Genomic DNA, 23319 nt, shown 5'->3' on the forward strand with positions numbered 1-23319 from the left:
TTTCAACATGTAATCAAAATAAAAGTTATTAAAGAGACATTTTGCGTTCTTATTTTCTTACAAAGTCTTCAAAAGGGGTACGTATTATACGGCACATTTCAGTTTGGGCTAGCTGCCTTTTAAGTGCTCATAGCCACATGTAGCAAATGCGTATGATATTAGACAATGCAATTCCTTTTTTTTTTTTTAAGATTTTATTTATTTATTGACAGAGAAGAGCATAAGGAGGGGGAGCAGCAGGCAAAGGGAGAAACAGGCTCCCTGCTGAGGAGGGAGCCCAGAGTGGGGCTTGACCGACCCTGGGATCATGACCTGAGCCAGAGGCAGATGCTTAACTGACTGAGCCACCCAGGATTCCCTGCACAATGCAATTCTAAAAGACTTTGATACGTTTTTTGGAAGTAACTTACCTTTACCATTATTAGTATAAAAATGATGAAATGTATGTAAATGTACATTTTTATATTTGTTAAAAGTAATGAGTCAAGCAATAGCATAAATTATTTTCCTAATTAGATAATGGGACTTTTTAAAAAATTACTTCAGATTTCCCTGGATAAGTATTACTTATTGCTTGGTAAGATAGGGTTCAGCATCAGTTATGTCTGATTTTTGTCTGATGGTTTTTATGAATGCAGATGCTGTTTTTTATTATAGATTGTGATGGAAATGATGGGAATTATGTTATAGTGGTTTCACCAAGCTCTTTAAATCTTGAATTATCACCCCAAATGTCCATAAATATTTTTCTTCAAGCATTATTTTAATGATCTGCTAAGTAAGCACCAGCTTTTGATTTTTTGAAGGGAAAGGGTTACAAACCATCTCTATTACTAAAGGCTACTTTGCCTAGATGTTTAATTCATTCACTTTCTTAGCCAAGGTACCCATGTGTTTAATTGCCTTTGTTTGGTCCTTTGTAAATTTCTGTACCCTGGCACAATTTGCTGTAAAAAGATTCTGGATAAGTGGGAAGCATGCTTCTCAGTTATAAGGTTGGTGACGTGTCATTGTGAAAGGAGATGCCCTGACCGGAGGTGTGCTTTAGGAAGTGATCTGAACATTGATTTTTCTAAAACTATCCAACTTTGCTTATTATCCCTTAGAAAGTTGTTAGTATCCCTAGGGCATGCAAAGCCCAGTTTGAAGACTGCTAATTTATATCTTCCTTTGAGAGCACTCCCTGTTGAAATAGATTTCATAAACTTTTTTGACAGCTGTGAATCCAGTAGTATTAGGCGTTGGTACAAATATATCCGTTAACTACGTATTTAGGAGGAAACATAATGTGTGTTTTAGAGTTGTTATTAAAACTCTGTTATTGAAGCTTGCTGTATTTTTTAATGTAAGAAATCAGAACAAAAGAGGTAATTTTATAAGGTTATTTTTATTATTTTTATATTTGAGCTGAAGATTTATGGAATCATGTGATAAGGAGTATTTTTACTTTCTTTTTTTGTGTTCTTTGGCAGTATTCTTATTGTCTGTTATCAATTTTGAATAGAGAATTTTTAGTATTGTAAAAAATGGAAGAGAAATATGAAATTTGGGTACCATGTTAAAGAGAGCATTTTAATTCTAAATTATCCTTATTAATAGGCTGTATTTCACATGCTTATGATAGGGAAGCTGATTTGATTAGGAATACAAATGCAAACTGATATATCCTAGGAGTTTGAATTGGAGAAGAATCTTACTGTTCTTACATCAAGGGCAATGAACTATAGGCAGTGTTCCAAATAAAGAAGCTTTTCATTAAGTAGTACTGATGATAATGGTTTGGTAAGAAGTACAGATGCCTTCATGCTGATGCTCAAAGCCCAAATTAGGTTAGCTACACTGCTTGAATTTGGAATGCGGAAGCAATACTAAAATAAGCTTTTAAAAACAAAACCTAAAATGATGGCTGCAACTAAATATGCATTTATACAACAAATTTCTTTAGATTACTACTGGCCTTTATTCTGGGCCAAGAGGCTCACAGCTTTAAATGATTAAAAAGCTCATATTTTAGGATGATTAAATTAGTTTATTTCTCTTTTGGTCCAGCTGCTCCCACCTGTTGACACAGTGACAGATTATCCATTTTTTTGTTTTTGTTTTTGTTTTTGTCAATACGGCCTTTGTTAGCCTAATATGTGCCAGGGACTGTATTAATCACATTGAGTAAATCTGTGTTTTCAAACATTTTTTAGTAGTCTTTGCTTCCAGCGTCTTATGCTGTATTTCTATATATACATGTTTCTGAAGTCCTAGGGCTCTGAAGAACACAGTGTGAGTAACATGGTGTATAGATCTTCTTTAACTCTGCAGCACCATTAGTTGGGCATTATTATGCCCACTTTAAAGATGAAATCAAGTAGCAGAGGTGGGATCTCAACTCAGGTTTTCAGGCATGTGCACTTGACTCTGTTTTGAGGTCTCCTAATGTTACTCAACTGCTGACTTTTCCAGCAACCGCTCCGTTAGACAGCTTCTTGAGAATAGGGGCGACAAGCACCATGCCCAGTCTATAACAAGTACTTAGTAAACCAGAATCTTGAAGTGGTTTTTTCTCAAGTGTATTTTAATCTGTTGTCAAACATGTTCTAACAAATTTGTTGTTAAGTTTGTTGTGAAGTTGTAACATTGCTTCCAGACATCCGAAGAACCTTACAATTAGCTTTCGTATCACTTCTAATATATGGACAATACCATTATTCTAGTTTTTACATTGAGAGGGACATATAATTCCTCTGATAATCAGGATTATGGCTTATGGCTCCAAGGAATAATTAACAGAACTGAAAATAGGCATAATTTTTTTTTCCAAGTTAGTTGCATCAGAGTAAATTAATGAATGAAACTAGCAGCCCAGTTTCTTTCCATGGACCAAAGGCTGCCTTAAACAGATGGATGTAAAGCCTCAATGACTTAAGTATTTTTTTTTTTTTTAATTCATCCCCTTTCCTGCCTAGATGAATAAAATACCAAGATTTGGCTTATCTTTGACAATTTAAACATGAAGTTAATTCTGTTTCAATGTAGAAAGTCTTAGTATATATATGAAACTTGAGTTGTGATGTCTTATATTACATATTTTAAAAAGTTTAACTAATCTAAGACAATTTCAAATAAAATCTATATCTAGGGCAAACAATGTAACATAAAGCTATGTTTTAAGTAAGAGAGTTCTTTTAAAATGCTGAATTAAGGGGCACCTGAGTGGCTCAGAGGGTTAAGCCTCTGCCTTCGGCTCAGGTCATGATCTCAGGGTCCTGGGATCGAGTCCCACATCGGGCTCTCTGCTCAGTGGGGAGCCTGCTTCCTCCTCTCTCTCTCTCTGCCTGCCTCTCTACCTGCTTGTGATCTCTGTCTGTCAAATAAATAAATAAAATCTTTAAAAAAAATAAAAAAAATTAAATGCTGAATTAAGAATCTAGACTGAAGTTAAAAATCTTGACTAAATTTAATGAAAAGCTGACTTGATTTTCACTTTTAATAGTTTAAATATTCTTATGATGCCGTGTTTCAGATCAACTCAGCCACATTAGTGAGCACATACTATGTGTGCAAGGCTTTGGATCGTAGGTATGGAGCTGTGAAAAATGCATAAATAACTAAGACTTTGGATTCTTATAGAATGACAGACTAGGTCTTTTAACCAACTCCTGGTGAAAACAACTCTTGCTGAAAACAACTAACAAATGTAGTATATAGTATTAAAAACAATCTTTTTAAATGCATTGGTGATCTCCAAATACTCACTGACCAAAATCTAAGAGATAATGGGAACCCAGAAGATCAGTTGAGCATCAAAGCTAGCTTTTCACTTATGGAGCATTTGCTTAACCTGAAAAAGTTGAATGTTGATATTCATTGCTTCATAAAAATATGCAAATAAAAGACAAAGCCAGAGCTTGCCCAAGAGAACATCTGCTAGGAGGTTAACTTACAGAAAGTTGAGATTCCAAAATGGTATACCTTCCATGTAAGGTAAACTAAGAAGAAATTGTCCTATCCCAAGGGACTGAAAAAGGAAACTGTTTTCAACTTTGATAATGGAGGAGGAATAGAAATAACCTCCAAAATTGTGTAAGCACAGCTAAGCCAGTGTAGACCATTATGGTGAAGTTGCAGAACATTGAAAAAGAGATCTTAATAGCAGCCCGAGAGGACAGATGGTTTACCTTCAAAAGACAGCAGACTGAGGATTGACCTTTGAAAGTAACAATGGAAACTAGCATTCAGAGGAACAATGTCCTGAGAAAAGAGGACTATAAATCCAGAAATATATTCACCAAAATATCCCTGAAGAACAAAAGTGAAATGACATTTTTTTTTAGAGAGATAGAGTATAAGTTTGTCACCAATGATTCTGAAAGATGTGCTTCAGGAAAAAGGAAAGCCATTGTAGATGGATGATAAGGTAATAAGAAGAAATGAAGAACAAAAAAGATGGGCAATATATAGGTAAAATCTATAAGTCATTGACTAGAGAAGACAATGATGATAATATTTTGTGTAGTTAAAAAATGTAAGCCCAAATAAAACCCAAATATATAGTAACAGCATCTAGTTTGGGAGGGAGAATTAAAAGATTATTACATCTTTTAGGAAAAACAGATTGACTAACTTTATATTTTTTTTACATAAGCATGCATGTTAAAATTTTTAAGTTTACCAGTAAAATAGTGGAAATCGAATATAATATTTAAACCAGAAAAAGGGAGAAGTAGAGTGAAAAATAATTAAGACATGGGTCTTTCCTAGTATCTGATGGGGACAAGGTGTGACTTTGGGGAGGTCTCTTGGCCCCAGTTTATGTTCCACCACAGATGTCTTTGGCTTCACCTTTACTCCCATTCCTTACTTAAAGGCTTGAGACCTTTGAATTGTTTCCAGGCTGGAGAAACCCTAAAAAAGATCCATGCTGTTCCTGCAGTTTTATGCTGATAGGGTTAACTGCTGTCACAAATTGAGCAGCCTCCAGATGGCTGCCTGCTGACAAGCAAAAATCACCACACCTGAGTGGTTGCTATAACTGGCCTTGGGACTCTCTGGCTTGTTTGTAGGGGCCAGATAGCACAATCCTGAAGTGTGTGGGAGTTACCAACTCTTGGAATGGACTTTGACCAACAAGAAGCAGAAGACAGGAAGATGACAGCAGATTAATTGTTCTCCCTCCTTATTCCACTAAACCCCATAGTTTCTTCTAAGGCTCATCAATTTCAGATGAGAGATGGACCAGTGCTGTAGCCCGCTTGATTACAAACCCTTTTATATTTATGCTTTGTCTTTGTATGATTTCCTTCTTTTTTCTTTCACTCTAGTTTCCCTGTGGTTGTAGCCCCTCCAAAACATTAACTTTTGCCTTCAGTCATTTTCTAGTGATCTCTGGCTTTTAGACAATTGTCCATAACCTACATGAGCAGATCCTCCAGAAGTCCCTGAAATAAACATGTAAACTGAATTTAAAAAGAGTATACTACCTGTATAAATGCAACTTTAAGGTGATTTCTTACTCCTTTCTCCCCACTAACAAAATTGATGCCGTCTCCTGAGCACTTTCCATATAGAAATTGCGGTGTGGTGGTAGTAGAAAGGGTAAGCAGTGCAAGCGAACACCACTCATGAGGCAAAATATGGTTAAGTACTGTGGAAGAGGTTTGAAGTATGTATGAGAAGTGGAAAGTCAGTCAAATTTGGTGGAGCACAGAGTATGTTGGTAAAACAGTGGGAGGTTAAAATTAAAAGGTTGTCTTAAGGTCTCATTATCACAGACCTTGAAATAAATCAGTAGTTTGAACTTTAATGGATGATGGGAAATCTTTAAATGTTTTTAATCATGGTGTGACAATCAGAACAACTCTATGTATAGATACACATATAGAGAGATATAGGGTCTCAAAAATATTTCCCCCTCTACATTAGAATTTCACTTTCATGTAGTTTTCTAGCTTTGTTTCCCTGGAACCTAACAGATTGTCACTACGTTTCCAGGCAATATTCATGATAAAAAAAAAAAGACCCTGGGGCGCCTGGGTGGCTCAGTGGGTTAAGCCTCTGCCTTCCACTCAGGTCATGATCTCAGGGTTCTGGGATCCAGTCTCGCATCGGGCTCTCTGCTCGGCGGGGAGTCTTCCTCCTCTCTCTCTCTGCTTGCCTCTCTGCCTACTTGTGATCTCTCTCTGTCAAATAAATAAAATCTTAAAAAAAAAAAAAAAAGAGAGAGAGAGGGAGACCCTGATGGGTAAAATGCAAGTGCCCTGGGGGAAAGAATAAATAAGTCCCAGAGACCCGATAGGGATTCCCTGATTGGGTCTCTCTGAGTGCATTGATGCTTGTTACTGGGCAGTCCTCTTGTAACTGAGCATCCCTCATGGGGATCCTGGAAGCTGTGCCCCTGGAGTAGTTAGAAGAGATGTTGTCTCCTGTGGCATATGCAGCTTTTAAGCCAGGACACCTCCTACACCAATATAAATCTTTTCTTCTTGCACTAAATTACCAGCTTACCAAAGTACAAGGTCTTTGTGAAAGAGGAATGTCTTACTCTGCCCTCTTGGCAAGCTGTGGTTTCTGTCCTTTGTGGGATGATGCTGAACATGGCCTGCATAAATGTTGAGCTGAATCAGACTTGAAAATCTAATGGTTGAAAGACTACCTTAAATAAGACCAGAAAAACTTAGAAATTATAAAAGTGGTATGATTGACTTTTAAAAAATTGTGAAACTGAAGAAATAAAAAACATAAATTCAGAAGACTATAAGAAACATTTGCAGATCAGAAGGCAGAGAAAGAGATAATATCTGTATAATGAAAATATGTCTTACCTGTTAGTAAGAAAAATATAAATAGTGGAGCAGGAAAAAAACAAAAAACAAAAAACGAAGGATAAGAATAGGCACTTACAGGGACGCCTGGGTGGCTCAGTGGGTTAAGCCTCTGCCTTCAGCTCAGGTCATGATCCCAGAGTCCTGGGACTGAGTCCGGTATTGGGCTCTCTGCTCAGCAGGGAGCCTACTTCCTCCCCCCACCCGACCCCGCCTGCCTCTCTGCCTACTTGTGATCTCTCTGTCAAATAAATAAATAAAATCTTAAAAAAAAAAAAAACAAAAGATAGGCATTTACAGAAAAGCAAAACCAAATGGCAAATAGAAAATGAAAAAATTATACTACAACATCACATCCCATTAACACTTCTTGGGGGAGTTTGGTGGAGGGACAGGGTGATATTTACTAAAAGTAAAAATTCCCCTTCCCTAACCTATCCACACCTCTGGAACTGTCTCATAAAAATAAAAATTTTGAAAGGACAACTGTAGAAGGATGTTTATTAAATTTTATTATTAATTTTTTTTGTTTATTGAATTTTACTAGTGATAACAATGTGAATGCCCCATGATTAGTAATGGATAAATAAAGGATGATATATCTATTTCATATACTATTTAGCAGCCTTTAAAATTATTTATATTCCTACCAGTTGACTTGGTGGTTTTTTTTTTAAAGTATTGGCATACATAGAGAAGAAGTCATATATATAAATGTGTGGGTTGATAATATAAGTTCCTTTTGTTGGGGTAGTTGGGCAGTTGATGGAGAGGGTAGATGAAGAATGTGACAAAAAAAATGACAATATGAAAATATATATAATTTCACTTATCAGTTTTATATGGGTATACAAAAAAGAGATGTGATATGGTATGATTATTAAATGGCTATCTGAACACTGGGTTTGAGGTAGTTTTTGATCTTTATACTTCTGTGCATTCAAAAATATGCTTGTATTTATTTATTTATTAAGGATTTTATTTATTTGTTTGTCAGAGAGCACAAGCAGGCAGAGTGGCAGGCAGAGGCAGAGAGAGAAGTAGGCTCCCTGCTGAGCAAGGAGCCTGATGTGGGACTCCATCCCAGGACCCTGGGATCATGACCTGAGCCGACGGCAGCGGCTTAACCAACTGAGCCACACAGGCATCCCCAAAACTGTGCTTGTATTTATATATTATATAATTTATATTATATAATAAATACATATAAATATTTATAAAAATATACACATATACTTAAATAAAGGAAAGACAAAATAACTTTCATTAGGGAATGAACCATTTTGCTAGGTGTCTTTGTACTGAGAAGCAGTATAGGGGAGGTAGCCAGTGTAGGGGAGATAAAGTTTCTCTTCCATCCTCTAGGATTTTTCATTGGGACTGACAAAAAAGGTTTGTAGAAGTAAGGCATACAAATTTTATTTAATAAAATTTTACATGTACATGGGTGTTGCCATAGGAAAATGGAAGATCCATGAAAGTGGCTAATCATAAGTGCTTATGCAGTAGGTTGAACACAGAGTGCCAGTTTTGGAAAACGTTGGGAGGGAGAAGACAGGAAGGACTTTTTAGCAAGATCTGTACAGATTTCTTTTGGCCCAGATGCCCCAACTCTGGTGATAAGAATAGTTCTTCCCTTCTGATATAGAGAGAGTATTTTTCGTATGGGATTTCATCTCCTTTTAGGAAGAAAAAGGGAGGTAAAAATGCCCTTCCTGCTATGCTATTATTCAAGTGCCTTGAATTCAAAATAATCAACATGCCAAAGTGGCATATTTTGGAGAGTCATGTTCTGAATCCTTTCACTAGTACAATCTCCATTTTACAAATAAGGGAACTGAGACTTTTTTAAATGAGGTCATGAACATTTTTTTAAATTTAAATTCAATTAACATATAGTGTATTATTAGTGACAAAGGTGGAGTTCAGTGATTTCATCAACACCTAGTACTCATTATATCATGTACCCTCTTTAATGCCCACCACCTTTTTACCCCATCCCCACCTCTGTCCCCTTCAGCAACCCTCAGTTTGGGAAACAGACTCTCAAGGAGAGCTGAGTAACTTCCCCAGAATCTGATAGTTCATAATTTGAGCCCGTGTCTTACCATAGAGCTAGTAGCTCTACATGCTTTCTTCCATATATTGCATAACTTTTATTTAAAATGAAAGTCTTCTGTCCTGGAAAGACATATATTTGGATATAGATAGATAGATAGATAGATAGATAGATGATAGATAGATATGGATATATAACAGAATATATCATTTACTCTTAAGAGCTTTAGAGAGAACTGTATTTGAGGTATTGATTGTATAGCATATCTTTAGGAATCCATAATTAAATCTGAATGAGTAAATGGTCAGCGCTGCTAACAGGCTGTGTAGACAGGACTATTGTGAATGTTTTGTATGTGTGTATATTGCTGTTTTTAAAACCTTAGACAATCATAGTATTTACCTCTGTGCCCTATATCTGCATAATTATGATGAATTGATATCATTCTGAAATTTATTTGATTAATAGTAGGAATTTAACAATTCCATAGCATTCATTTTAAAACTTTTTAACCCTTTGTATTTAGGTTATCTTCACTGTAATGAACATGATAGTCTGAGATTGAGGTGGCTGAGGCAGACATTAGAATCTTTCATCCCACAGCCTTTGGTAAATGTAATTAAAGTGTCTGAATTGGATGGCAGAGAAATGGGAGATGCCCAGCCTGAAATGTTTGACAAGGTACAGTTATTACATTGTGACAAACCGATGTGCTCCCAGTGATACCACTGTTATTTTGCTTTGTTGTTGTTGTTTTCCATTTGCTTCCAGACATAGCCTGATAGAATTTCTCAGTACTCTGGGAAATTTTGATAAAGTGAACAAGGAAGCAGTTTTCATTTGATGGTCAGCATGGTTCAAAGGAAGTGGTAACACTGGGCTTGGGGATTATTGAATGTTTTTATTTCCAGGTGCCTCAAAGATACTCAGGAAAAGATCAGATATTATTTGGGTCAGTGCACAAACCTGTACGCTATATTGCTTTAATTTGGTAACATTTCATATCAGAGTATGACAATTGAAGAAAAACATTTCATCAAATCAAAACTGAAATATTAGTTCTCAAAAATAAATGCTGAGAATTCAGAAATATAGTAATGTTTGTTTAAAACAAGTAACTTGTAAAAGTTATTGCTATAGCCATCAAGAATATGAAATACGAGTAGATAATAGTAGACTTTTAGTCCTCCTATTCCCTCTCCCCACCAAAGCAAAAACAAACACTGAAAGGACACGAGAAACTTTCCTGTAAAGTACTAGTGAAGAAATGTCATAAAGAATTTACCATAATATATTTTTGGTTTTAAAAGAAATGTCTTTGTTAGCTGTTTTTTGTCATATTTTACATAGCTTCTCCATGTATTTTGACTATATTCTCAATGCATGTGTGCATTATATATCCTTTTTTTCTCTAGGTGTTAGTTGATGCTCCCTGTTCAAATGATCGAAGTTGGTTGTTCTCTTCTGATTCTCAGAAGGCAACCTGGAGGATAAGCCAAAGGAGGAATTTGCCCATTCTGCAGCTAGAACTATTAAGGTGAGGGGTATTAAAACAAAAGTTATTCTGGTTTCTAATGTAATTTAAGTTGGCATGAAAAATCATGACACAGAGGATTCCCCAAATGGAAATTGGGGAATTGTTGGTAATTATTCCTCCAAAGGCTGTATTCAGAAAATTCTTAACCTTTTTCCTTCCAGCTCTCATGCTGTAAGGCGCCATTGCCCCCCCACCCCCTCAGTGAAATGTAATATTGCTATGCATTGTTTTTTAAAGGCCACGTATGATTTTATTGTGGTTTAAAGTTGTTTGCAAATCAGGACCATCTCAAACCTAGGGGTCAGCACACTATTCTTTAACCAGAACCGGAACAGCCCCCCATAATAGTAGCTTTGGACTAGGATGTATTTTTTTTTTATAACAGATACATTGTTCTGGATGAGTCAGCCTCCTAGGAAGTTGTGGTTTATTGTTGACATTTACCGTCCCTTGAAGAATTTTCTAGAAGCATGTGTCCACCAAAAGATACTTGGTTTTCTTCCAAATAGAGGCTTTTGGGGACATTCGTACTGGTTACAAAAGAGTTTTCTAGTTATACCCTGCTTGCAGGTAATTCCTATTCAATGCAGAACAAAAATTCTCTGGAATATTTAAAATATAATTTAATGACGTAATACCACTTGGATTATTAACTTTTGCATGTTGCATAGATCCTGCTATGATTTCTTTCTCACCTGAACTTTCTTGATTTGGCTTCTTAATTATTCCGTCAACTCTGGGCCTTGCCATTGTTATACCTTATACCTTATAACAGACAGTAAGTTTTATGACTGCTTATTAGCGTTGTGACCTCTGATTTTTTTTTTTTAAACTGTGATTAAGGAACCAAGCTTTCTGAAAATATCATTTTTCCTTCTCTTTCATGAAGAATCATCTCTTCACTTCTTTTTCTTCCTGTACATTACCAAGCTTTTTGTGTTTTATATTCTATTGCTTTTCCTCCCATCTATGCTCAGTTCATTGTAATCTGTTTTCTGTTCCCCTTATTCTTCCAAATTTATGCTTGTTAAGGCTACTAAAGATACATTAAATTTACAAATATTTTTCAGTTTTAACTTTACTTGATCTCTTAATAGTATTTTAAAAATGTATCTTATTATATAGCTGTTACATGGAAACATTTTCATTGTAAAGAACTCAAATAATGAAAATGAAGCAAAAGGCCCCTTGGCCATGGACCCAACCAACTACCAGCTTCCTTTACTGAGCTAACTATTGCACTAGTTTGGTGTACTCTTCCAGATTTTTCCTCTAGTTGTTTTTACAGTTTTATGTGCATGGAGAAATACGTTTTAAAAATAACTGCTATCATTGTGTATATATTGTTCTGAAACTTATACTTGATTTTTCTTAGTTTTTTCCTTACAGATCTGCTTTGTTCTCTTCCACTTTTGTGAAATGTTAAATAAGATCAGTCTATTATATTCTATTTAATCCTCTATTTTTTGGATACATTTATTCTCCCCCCACCCCGCTTTTTTTTACTTAAACAAACCATCCTTTATTTTGTCTCATTGGACATGATACTAGCATTTTTCTTGATTAAATATCAAAAAAGTAGAAACAAGGATCAAACATTTTAGATGTATTGAATTGTTCTCTAAAATAGCTATACCAGGGACTCCTGAGTGGCTGTCAGGGACACGTCTACCTTAGGCTTAGGTTCTGGGATCAAGTACAGCATCAGGCTCCTTGCTCAGTGGGGACCCTGCTTCTCCTCCTGCCTGCTGCTCTCCCTGCTTGTGCTCTCCCTCTCTGACAAATAAATAAAATCTTTAAAAATAAATAAAATAGCTATACCAGTTTATACTTTCTATTTCATTTCTATTTCTATTGCATTTGACCCTATTGACTGCATGTTCCCTCTTCTTCTTCTTCTTCTTTTTTTTTTTTTTTTTAAGATTTATTTATTTTTGGTAGGGACAGAGGGAGAGCGAGAAAGAGGGTCTTAAAGCAGACTCTGCGCTAACCATGGAGCCCTGCACTAAGCATGGAGCCCTGCGCAGCTTGATCTCACGACCTTGAGATCATAGCCTGAGCTGAAATCAAGAATCGGAGACTTAACCAGCTGTGTCACTCAGGCATCTCTGCTTGTTCCCTCTTATAGTATTCTCTTCCCTTGATTTTTGTGATGATACGCTTTCCTGGTTTTATTCCTACTTACTTTTTTTTAACCTACCCTTAACCATCGCATTTATTACTCATTGCATAGTTACTCGGTTTCCTTAGGCTGCTAAGGTTGGCTCTCTATTTATCTGATGGCTTCAACTGATATAAGATGCTGTCGCTCAAGTGTGGGTGTCAGCTCATCTCCCTAGCCTCAGACCTATGTATTCAGTTATCTATGACATAATCTCTATTTGGAAGCCCCTTGGAAACATAAAACTGAATTTGTCAAGAGGAGAACTCATAGTTTCTAATGCTTTTCTGCCCCCCATCAACAAAATAAAAAATCAAATAGAAACACCACTAATCTACCTCTTTTTTCTCTATTCTGTATCTCAGTAATTTCTATACCATCATACATTTGCTAAAGTCAGAAATCCATCTCCAGCCCTCTTTCTGTTGTACTCAAGTCAATTGCTATGATGTTTCAGTTGTACCTGTTACATGTTTTTCAAGTCCATCCAATTCTATCCATCCTGAATAGCCTAACCTGAGCCACCAGCATTCTGTCATCTGAATCACTGCAGCTGGCTCCTAAATGCCCTGCAGGTCTCCAGGTGTGAGCTTCACTCCACTCTTCAGTAAAGCAAATCCGATCCGAAATGTGAATCTGATTGTGTCATTCTCTTTTTTAAAATCCTGAAGTGGTTCCCATTACCATTAAGATATTAAGTTCTGGTGGGAAAAAAAAAAAAAAAGAATTCAAATTCCTTAGTATAATATTCTAACTGTCTTTGGATATGTCTTCTTACTTCATTTGCCTCATTGTCTTAGGACCTCTCTTACTTTGTATTCCACCAGAGCAGTTCTTCTAACTCACCTTACAGTGTTCTTTCTGAGGCCAGAGTGTTTCTTTTCCTTTTGGTTGAGAGTTATTACTCATCCTCTCTTTTCTCTTGGCTAAATCTGGGTTCTTTAGAAATTAGCTCTGACCTCTTCTTATTGAAACCGTATCTGACTGTCTAGGACTAGGATTGATATTCCCTTCTTGTCCTTACTTTAATTTAAAAATATATTGTCAGTTCCTTTGCTTAACATTTGCTTAGTACTTATCTCTTTCTTCAACAAGACTGTTACAAGCCCAATGGGAACAGGGGTAGTCTTACTGTTTTTACTGCTAATACATAATTTGGTGTCTGCTATGTAGGAGGTCAGCAAATAACTATTTAAAAATACTAAATTACAAGGGCTGAGTATTTAGAATTTAAATGTGTAATTAAATTTATAGCAAAGTTAATCTGCCAAAAATGATATAATCACTATTGTGCGGCATAGTAATTAGGCATAAATATAAAGCATTTCTGTAATTTATTTTGATTAGTATTGCTTTTATGTAACCAAAGCATGGTTTTAGTGTCAGTTTAGTTTTTTTCCTTCCATTGGATACACTTCTCTTAACTTCATTTAGCATTTCAGTCATTGTTGTGAAGGTCACACATTTATATAAACCTCACATAGGCACCTACTTACGCCCTAACAACTACTGCCCTTCCTTAGTGGCCACTCCTCTCTCCCATCATCTTATTTCCCAAAAAGAATGACTTTAGCATTATGTCATTTTAGTAGCATATATAAACAAGGTGTAAAACTGTCATCTCAATCACTACAGGTATAGATTTTTATGTAGTTAGATGTCACCCCTCCCATCTCTTATTCTTTTCCTTGAGCAGCTACACTCCATTGCCTATCTCTGATGCCTGGTCTGTGTGAGAGATTTGGGAGCCACCTAAATAAAATAGTTGAAACTCTGGGTCCCTTGACTGTGTAGTTATGATGATAATGGGGAAAGAGTGGGACACCCAAACTATAGGCACAGATAATGGTTCTTATTCCATGACATCTACAAGTTTGGGGGTTGAAAAGATGAAGGGAAAAATGATAATTCCAGTCACAATTTCTCTTTTACCTCCTGTCCTTGACCAAAAATGAAATATATATTAATAGTAATTTTCTCATTGGGGATAGCTCTATCACTATACCACATACAAAGAAATTTCTGAATTTCTTTGAAATCTTTCTCACCTGGTTATTGCCTTACCTTCCTTTAACAAAAGGTAATCCTCTTATTCCACAATAAGAAACAAAGGGTTTCAAATGCAAACATATATTGATGTATGAGTTTTAGTCACAAGTATAAAGGATTGACTGTAGATCCTTATTTGCATTTGCAAAGAGCAATTAGAAAGCAAGAAAGCAAATATTGCCTAACCTGATATTGTGGACAGAAGATGACACTCAGAAGGGAGAAAATGAGTGGAACGGATAACTGAGAGGCAAATAAAGAAAACTTTTTGGAAGGCAGCTATGCTCACCACTATACCACCAACGCAAGAAAACTTTTTGTACTCTTTTGTTGGAGACTAGTATTTGCATTTGTCAGCTGACCGATATGGTACTCAGAGATACGTTATGCCCTCTGTGGCTGTACATTCATTTGCCTCACCAGAAATTATTCATATTTATATTAATTAGGCGTCTGCATGGTGTTCACAGTTTTAACTTTTGAGAACACAATACTGTACAAGCAAATACTACTCTTAACATATTTTTATGAATGTGATACTTAAAATAGAAATTTTGCTTATTACTATTAAATATTTTATCTATTTATTTGAGAGACAGAGATTGCATGCAGAGCAGGGGGAGGGGCAGAGGGAGAAGGAGAAGCAGATTTCCTGCTGAGCAGGGAGCCCTGTGTGGAGCTAGACCCCTGGAACCAGGCATCATGACCTGAGCCAAAGGCAGATACTTAACCATTTGAGCCACCCAGGCATCCCAACACTTTATTTAATAGAAGTTTCTGGACGTTACTTTTTTTTTTTAAGAGTAATGTTAGTAGATATCTAAGTCTTTTAAAATTCTTTTAAAAATTAATGTATGTTTATAATCATGAAAATAGTAACCTAACTTGATTTTTCGTTTTAGCATGGAAAGCATACTGGAAGACACAATGGTGACAGGAGCTAGAGATCCCAAAGCACATGAGTTCATTGCACACTTATTGAGGACTCTTTCATTTATCCATACAGAAATGGAAAAATTAGAATCTTCTATTTAATTTATAAAACATGAAGGTAAAGTTGTATACAACTCATACATCTTCCCCTGAAACATTTAAGAAGATAAGAATGTGGGACAACATTATAAAGAGTAATTGAATATAAGCCAGTTTTATTAATGGAGTACCACTTGAAAGTATAACTTTATTATTACTTAGAATAATTTCTGAGACCACTCATTTCTGTTCCATACTATGTATGTACATACTACAAAGTCAGATTCTCTTGCTTCATTTTTATTTAAATGTATTAGGGAAACAGTGGGAAAATATACTGAAAATAATATACACATAGTCTCTTTAGAAAGTGGCATGGTGGGCGCCTGGGTGGCTCAGTGGGTTGAGCCTCTGCCTTCGGCTCAGGTCATGATCTCAGGGTCCTGGGATCGAGTCCCGCGTCGGGCTCTCTGCTCGGCGGGGAGCCTGCTTCCCTCTATCTCTCTCTCTGCCTGCCTCTCTGCCTACCTGTGATATCTCTCTGTCAAATAAATTAAATATTTATTAAAAAAAAAAAAAAAGAAGGTCGCATGGTGTTTGTGCAAAAGGCATTTACATGATTTTTAGGAGGGAAAGCATGAACCGAAGAGTATGATTTATAACAAAAATATTGGTATGTTATTGCAGTACTGTATCATGTCATCCATTTCCTCAGAGAAAATCAATCACATTTAAAATACTGACCCCTTCCGGTTTTCTTTTCTCACTAGTTGACAAGTAAAATCCAATTTGTGAACTCATTGAAAAGGAAGCTTAGATTATTCAGTAACATTCTGAAAATTTGTATAAATCGTCCAGATAACTATCCTTAAAAAGTAGTACTCTGACAGCAAGAATTGTGTTTTAAAAGAAACGTAAAAAAAAAAAAAAATCCCCAACAACTCCTCTGTCATGCTTTCGAGCTGAGATAAGGAATACCTAGTGATTATGGAGCATGAGTCTTCATCATTCATCAACATAGTGACCAAAATATTGATGTGTTCATGTTGGAAAAATAATATTTGGATATACAGTTCTATTAGAATGGAAGATTTCCACCACTCTTTTGGTGGTGGAAATAATTTTGGTGGTATATAATTTCTTCTTAAAGATCAACTAATTCACTTAGCTTTGCATGCTGTCATTATATGCTTAGTCATATGTTTGAAACCCAGAAAACAGAAGCAAACCACTATTAATACTAATACTCTTGCTACTACTACTACTTTACTTTCTCTTTTTTCTTCTTTTTTTCTTTAAGTTAAATGGCAGGAGTCAGAGGTTCTCCAATTAAAAATATGTAATTTGGGCAAAGTACACACTTTTTTAAATAAGAGTCTGCAGATCAAAATATTCCACATTAAATGAAATTGTAAAAGGTTGAGGGGACATCTGTGGTTTGTAGCTACTATATTTTCAACATTAAAAATATCTCAAGTATAGATTGACAATATGAAATAAAATTTTGAAAAGGAGATTTTATCAATACTTATGAATGGGGCACCTAGGTGCCTCAGTGGGTTGAGCCTCTGCCTTTGGCTCAGGTCCTGATCTTGGGATCCTGGGATCGAACCCCACATCAGGCTCTCTGCTCAACGGGGAGCCTGCTTTCCCCTCTCTCTCTGCCTTCCTCTCTGCCTATTTGTGATCTCTGTCAAATAAATAAATAAGTAAAATCTTAAAAAAAAACCCCACTTATTAGTTTATCCAACATTTATTAAGTATCTTGTATCAGAACTTTGCTAGGCACTGCAGATACAAAAATATATGTGAAATGCTCCTTGTTCTCAAGGTCCACAGGGCAGTTGTCATAACATGGGGCAACGACGTGGTAACAGAGTAGAGTACAGAGGTAGCAAGAGGAGGGATACCCAGCTTTGGTCAGGTTAAACAAGTTCTATTTTACAAAATAAACAACAGGTAAATATTTAAACTAAAGGTGTTCTCATCATTTTTCATAACCTGGAAGTAATATAGGCTCATATAGCATTTGAAATATGAAAAGAAATATAAAGAAGAAAATAAGGCATCCATTGAAAGAAATTTATATTGACTTCCTTTGCATATAGTAATCATAACAATAGAAATCATAGTGATATATAACTTGATATCTTTTTCTATTTAATTTGTTTTGAATATGTTAACCAAATAGTATTTGAAAATACACTTTTGAAATGGCTACATCATAATAAATCGCTCCATTCATTCCTTCATGTATTCAGGTACCTAGGAGTATTAAAGACTTTCTAATGATAGGATCTCATTCATGCAAGAAATAGGTACAAAAACATCCTAGTGGAGAGTAAAACATCAGCCTTTTCAATGATCCAGGCAACAGCTTGATAACTCTTTGGGGAAGGAGTTAGCAGCTGGCCTGTGATCCATTTCTCTTTTGATTCCTAGGGAGGCATTCCCCCGGAAAAAAAGGCAGGTGACCCTGTTAAACATGTTGATAACTGACCTCCTTGGTAAATAGACTAATGAATTTTGCTGAGAGAACTCTTACTTGTAGTATGCTTTGAGCAGAATATCCCTAGTTAGGATTGCCATGGTAAACACAACCTAGAATCTAGATTTATGAGGCACAGCTTCCTGTAGAATGTCATACAAGCTATTCAGCTCCCTAAGATATATTGGAGATGTGACATATCCTAAATGCTCCCCATCGTGTGAGGTGACCTGCGAACTTTGCTTAGAGAACTCATCTGTTATCTGAGCTAGAAAACATTCTGAACTATAAGCAGGCCTGAGGTAGCCACATCAGATGTCCCTGCCTCCTGTATGCCATTTGATTGCTTGTATACTTGAAATTATTAGTAAAGTTTGATAGTGGCTACGATATCTGGCTTGTGAGACTGATTTGACAATCCAGTCCTTTGTGTTAACTTGTCCCTGAACCCCATCCAGGGACCTCTGAGGAAACCTCTTACTCCAGTCCCACATCTAAATCTTGAAATTCAATCTGCTAATTCACATAGCTCTTAGGCAGAAAGTAAGAGTCTTCTCCCTTTATATCCTGTGCATGGAAACATGATTAAAAAGGTGAAACAGTATGACTGGTTGTACCAGAGTTAGGCAGTTCCAGGAGAATAAGAGTTTGTGATGTTCCATGAATACTAATTTTTCCATTTTGGCTCTACTCTTTAGTAAAAATAATAACAATGTATGCTGTTTATTGACTGTATTAGCTACTTCTGTCCTTGAGTACAGCAAAGAGGTGGAAGGAATCTTGAATTGTTTACTCCAGCAACATGCCTATCCCTGCCCTGTGGGTGGAGGAAGGTGAATCTCCTTTTTCTTAGAAACAGAATGCAAGGATGGTGACAGTTCTCCCCTGTATATTCTGCTTATTGTAGTCTAAGTGTTTATTGAGTGCCTTTTGTCTTCTGGGGACCAGTGGTAAAACAGGGCAGATTCAAATCTTCTTTGAGTTGGCTGCCATTATTTTCTAAGTAATTAACCATCCATCATTACTGATTTAGGAGTTTCATGACTTCCCTTAGCATCCCTGCAACTGGCATGCTACCTTTTTAGCTTGCAAGCAGGATAAATATAAGTCCCTTCAAAGTTTTTGACTTTGTGGTACAAATACCTTCTCCATATTGTGGTTTGGTGGCTTACCCTTTACTCTTCTCAGTGTTTTGGGTTTATTTTGTTTCTACAAAGAGAGGCTGTTGCTTTTTATCTGTATCTTCCTTTAGGATGAATGCTCTTTTGTGTGTCCTGTTTAAGAAATCTTTCCATACCTTAGATAATCTCTCATGTTATTTTCTGGAAGCTTTATTTATTTATTTAAAGATTTTATTTATTTATTTGAGAGAGAATGAGTGAGAGAGAGCATGAGAGAGGAGAGGGTCAGAGGGAGAAGCAGACTCCCCAACGAGCTGGGAGCGTGATGCGGGACTTGATCTGGAAGTCCGGGATCATGACCTGAGCCGAAGGCAGCCGCTCACCAACTGAGCCACCGAGGCGCCCCTGGAAGCTTTATTTTTTAACTTTAACGTTTAGATCTATAATACACCTCAGCTAATTTTTGTTTAGTAGCGTGAGGTAGGGATCTATTTTCTTTTCTTCCTTTTCCTTTTCCTTACTTTCTTTAACCTTGCGCATGGATACCTCATTGTCCCAACAGCTTTTAGTTTATTTTTTTAAAGATTTTATTATTTTGAGAGAGAGAGAGAGAGAGAAAGCACATGGGGGCAGAAGGAGAGAAAGAGAGAGAATCTCCAGTTGACTCTGCACTGAGCATGAAGCCCTGCAAAGGAAAGGGTTCAGTCTCACAATCCTGAGATAATGACCTAGCCAGTCAAGAGTCATAGATTTAACCAACTGAAGCACCTAGCGTCCCCAACAGCATTTATTGAAGTCTGTCGATTTACCAGTACTCTGTAGTGCTACTTCTATCGTAAATCAGATGTCCACATTAACATCAGTCTGATTTCTGTTGATTCAGTTGCTTTGTTTATAGATACTCCAGCTAGTACTACACGAGCTTAATTACCATAGCATTAATATCATAATGTGTAGGTGCAAATATTCCTTTTGTTTGTTTCATTTGGTTTTGTTAAGAGTATCTTGGCTATTTTCGATTCCTTTGCATCTTTACATTTTAGAATCGGCTTCTCAAGTTTCATATAAAATTGTAGGGATTTTGACTGGAATTACATTAAATCTATCAATTTAGAGAGCTTTGACATTTTCCTGCTATTTCACAATATTGATAAATTTTTTAAAGTTTAAAAATTTATAAATTCTTTTGGATTTTTAACAAAACCCCTCATAATTCTGTAATCTGTAGAAATATGTAGGTAATTTTTTCTGGATTCTGTATGGTATTTTGCTTAGGACTTTTTCATGTGTGTTCATAAATGAAACTGGCCTGTAATTTTTCATTTTTGAAATAGCCTTATTAGAGTTTGGAATTAAGGTTATACTGACTTCATAAAATGAATTGAGGAGTGGGTTCTCTATTTTATATTCTCTGGAACAGTGTATGGAAAATTGCAGTTATCTTTTTCCCTTGAATATTTGGTAGAAACTGCAGTTGAAGCCATAATGGGCCTGGAGCTCTGTGGGAAAATTTTTGATTGCTAATTTACTTGTTTAATGGTTACAGGAGGTTTTTTGTTGTTGTTGTTGTTGTTGTTGTTAAGATTTTATTTATTTGTTTGACAGAGAGTGAGCACAGGCGGGGGGGGGGCAACAGGCAAAGGGAGGGGGAGAAGCAGGTTCCCCACTGATAAGGGAGCCTGATGTGGGGTTCAATCCCAGGACCCTGGGATCACAACTGAAGCAGAAGGCAGATGCTTAACCAACTGAGCATGTAGGCACCCACAGTCACAGGACTTTTTTTTTTTTTTTTTTTTTTTTTTAATTTAAAGATTTATTTAACAGACAGAGATCACAAGTAGGCAGAGAAGCAGGCAGAGAGAGAGGAGGAAGCAGGCTCCCAGCTGAGCAGAGAGCCCGATGCGGGCCTCGATCCCAGGACCCTGGGATCGTGACCTGAGCCGAAGGCAGAGGCTTTAACCCACTGAGCCACCCAGGTGCCCAGTCACAGGACTCTTAACAGTTCTCTTTTTTTTTTAATCAGTTTAAGTGTTTTTTTTTTTTTTTTAAGTTATTCAGCCAATACACCCAAGTCTACACACTTATTAACATGAAGTTATATATAGTATCATCTTATTATATTTTTAGTGTCTGTAGGATTTATAATAATGTCTCCTGTATTATTTTTGTTAATCAGTTTCGCCTGAGGTTTGTCAAATTTTTAAGTCTTTTTAGGATCCAGTATTTAACTTTGTTCATATTTTTTTTTAGTTCGTTTCCTGTTTCCAAACATGGGAATGTGTGTGTGTGTGTATATATATATATATATATATATACACACACATACATATATATATATATAATTATCTTACTCCTTTTTAATTTGTATTTTGATCAGAGAACATATGCTGTATCAGCCTGTTGTTTACCTCTAAATAATTATTGATAACTATGGCTTTTAAACTTTGCTCTGTAAAGACATAAGGATTTTGTAGCATTGTTGTAGGAGCCATCTTAAGGGAAGGGAGAGGAATGACCAGGAGAACCTTACAGTTCATCCCAGCAGATCCAGCTAGAGGGATGATATCTTCATATGGTTAAAGTTGTAGGATGTCACTTGAAGAAAATTTGTCATTAAAAAAAGAATAAAAAGAAGTTTGAAAATCTTAAAAAAATCATTTAAATCAGCAGTAAGCAATCTCTCTTCATTTATAAGCACATTTGCTAAGGGTCAAAATTAAGTCAATTCTGGTGGTTTTTCTTGAAAGCTTTTTCTTTCTTGAAAGTTCTTTTTCTTTATATGAGTGAAGAGACAATATTTGGTAGTAGATTAAAGACCCTATGTAAAAAGCAGGCCTAATGTACTTTGTTGTCACTCTTACTAACTTAAGCAACACAAATCTGCTTTCCTTATATTCTCTTGCAGAGAGCTAAGGGGAAAGTATACTAAACATAAGATTTCCAGGTAGAAATGGGTAATAAATATGTTAAAACTTGCCATTTATAATCTATTTCAGGAATAGCTAGCATCATTTATTACTCTGCTACCATATATAAAAAAGTGCTATATAAAAAATATTCCTTCTTCAAGGTAAAAACTTACTGCCAGTGGAGAGAAGATAATTATCAGCATTGTTTTTGTTTGTTAAGCTGACAAAGGAATAGCTGCTGGGTATGGCATCTCTGAAAATAGCAAACTTGGTCATGTTTTTTTTATCTTGAATTTATGGAACTTCTTTGATAATAAACAGTTTGATATCTAGATATTTGACTACTTACTGTGAGCATAGTGAAGGGGACCCTCAAGGCTTGGAAAATAATACTTCACAAACTGATGATAGCACTGTGTAACTATCAGCCTGGAAATATCTGTGTTTTAGATTCTTACAGTACCTGAAATTTAATTTTGAATCTGCATTTATTTGATAGATTGTACATGAGCTTCAACTTTTCACCTTAATGTTTTCTTTGGTCATAATGCATAATAGTGGTATTTGCTTCCTTGCCCAATCTGCTGTTTACCAGTAGAAACAGTAAATGGATACAAACATAGTGAAGTGATAAAAAACAAACAAACAAACAGGTCACGGAAAAATGAAAGAAACAGGAACTGTTAAAAAGGAACAAAAATAGAAAAATTGGAAATGAATACTAGAACTCAACAATGTAACATGGAAAAAAATGTGGAATAGTAAGGAAAAATAAATGAAACAGAAACACCTGAAACATTTAGGAAAAAAAGACAAAATGTAGAGGAATTAAACATTTAGGATTATGGGGGAGACAAAAAGGAACAACTTAAACATATAAGCTTTGTGAGCTCGTGACAATTGGCTAAAGTTGTGGTTTTATCATTTGTTAATTTATCTTGTAGTAACTAAAATATTTCTATTGGTATATCAAATTAGGCTAATTTTTTTTAAAAGAGTGAATATATTTCCTTCCTTTTAAATCAGATTGCCTGCATTCCACACTAACTTTATCTTTTAGATTTCCCTTATGTTACCAGAAAGACAGTGTCAGGGATAACCTTCATTTTTAAATATGTCTTAATGACCTTTTTGGTGCCTAAAAGGGTTGTGGTACCAATTCCAGTGAACTACCAAGTGTTACTCTGTGATACCACTGGGTGTGTAGCTAC

At 35.9% G+C, this 23319-nt stretch overlaps 1 protein-coding gene across 2 annotated transcripts in view; it reads left to right on the plus strand.

Moving 5' to 3' along the window:
* Positions 1-23319, plus strand: part of NSUN3 (NOP2/Sun RNA methyltransferase 3) — a 54107-nt gene that overhangs the window by 13236 nt on the left and 17552 nt on the right. The window contains exons 4-6 of one of the 2 annotated variants that reach the window (XM_004773015.3): positions 9398-9552; positions 10287-10408; positions 15521-15968. In XM_004773015.3, coding sequence (XP_004773072.1) covers positions 9398-9552; positions 10287-10408; positions 15521-15653 — 410 coding nt within the window. In that variant the 3' untranslated portion in view covers positions 15654-15968. Of the gene's footprint in view, positions 1-9397; positions 9553-10286; positions 10409-15520; positions 15969-23319 lie in introns of those variants that run through there. The other variant, XM_004773014.3, reaches the window with a different exon arrangement.

The sequence above is a fragment of the Mustela putorius genome, unplaced genomic scaffold, assembly GCF_011764305.1.
Source record: "Mustela putorius furo isolate JIRA1106 unplaced genomic scaffold, ASM1176430v1.1 tig00003834_pilon_pilon_pilon, whole genome shotgun sequence".
NCBI classification, from domain to species: domain Eukaryota; kingdom Metazoa; phylum Chordata; class Mammalia; order Carnivora; family Mustelidae; genus Mustela; species Mustela putorius.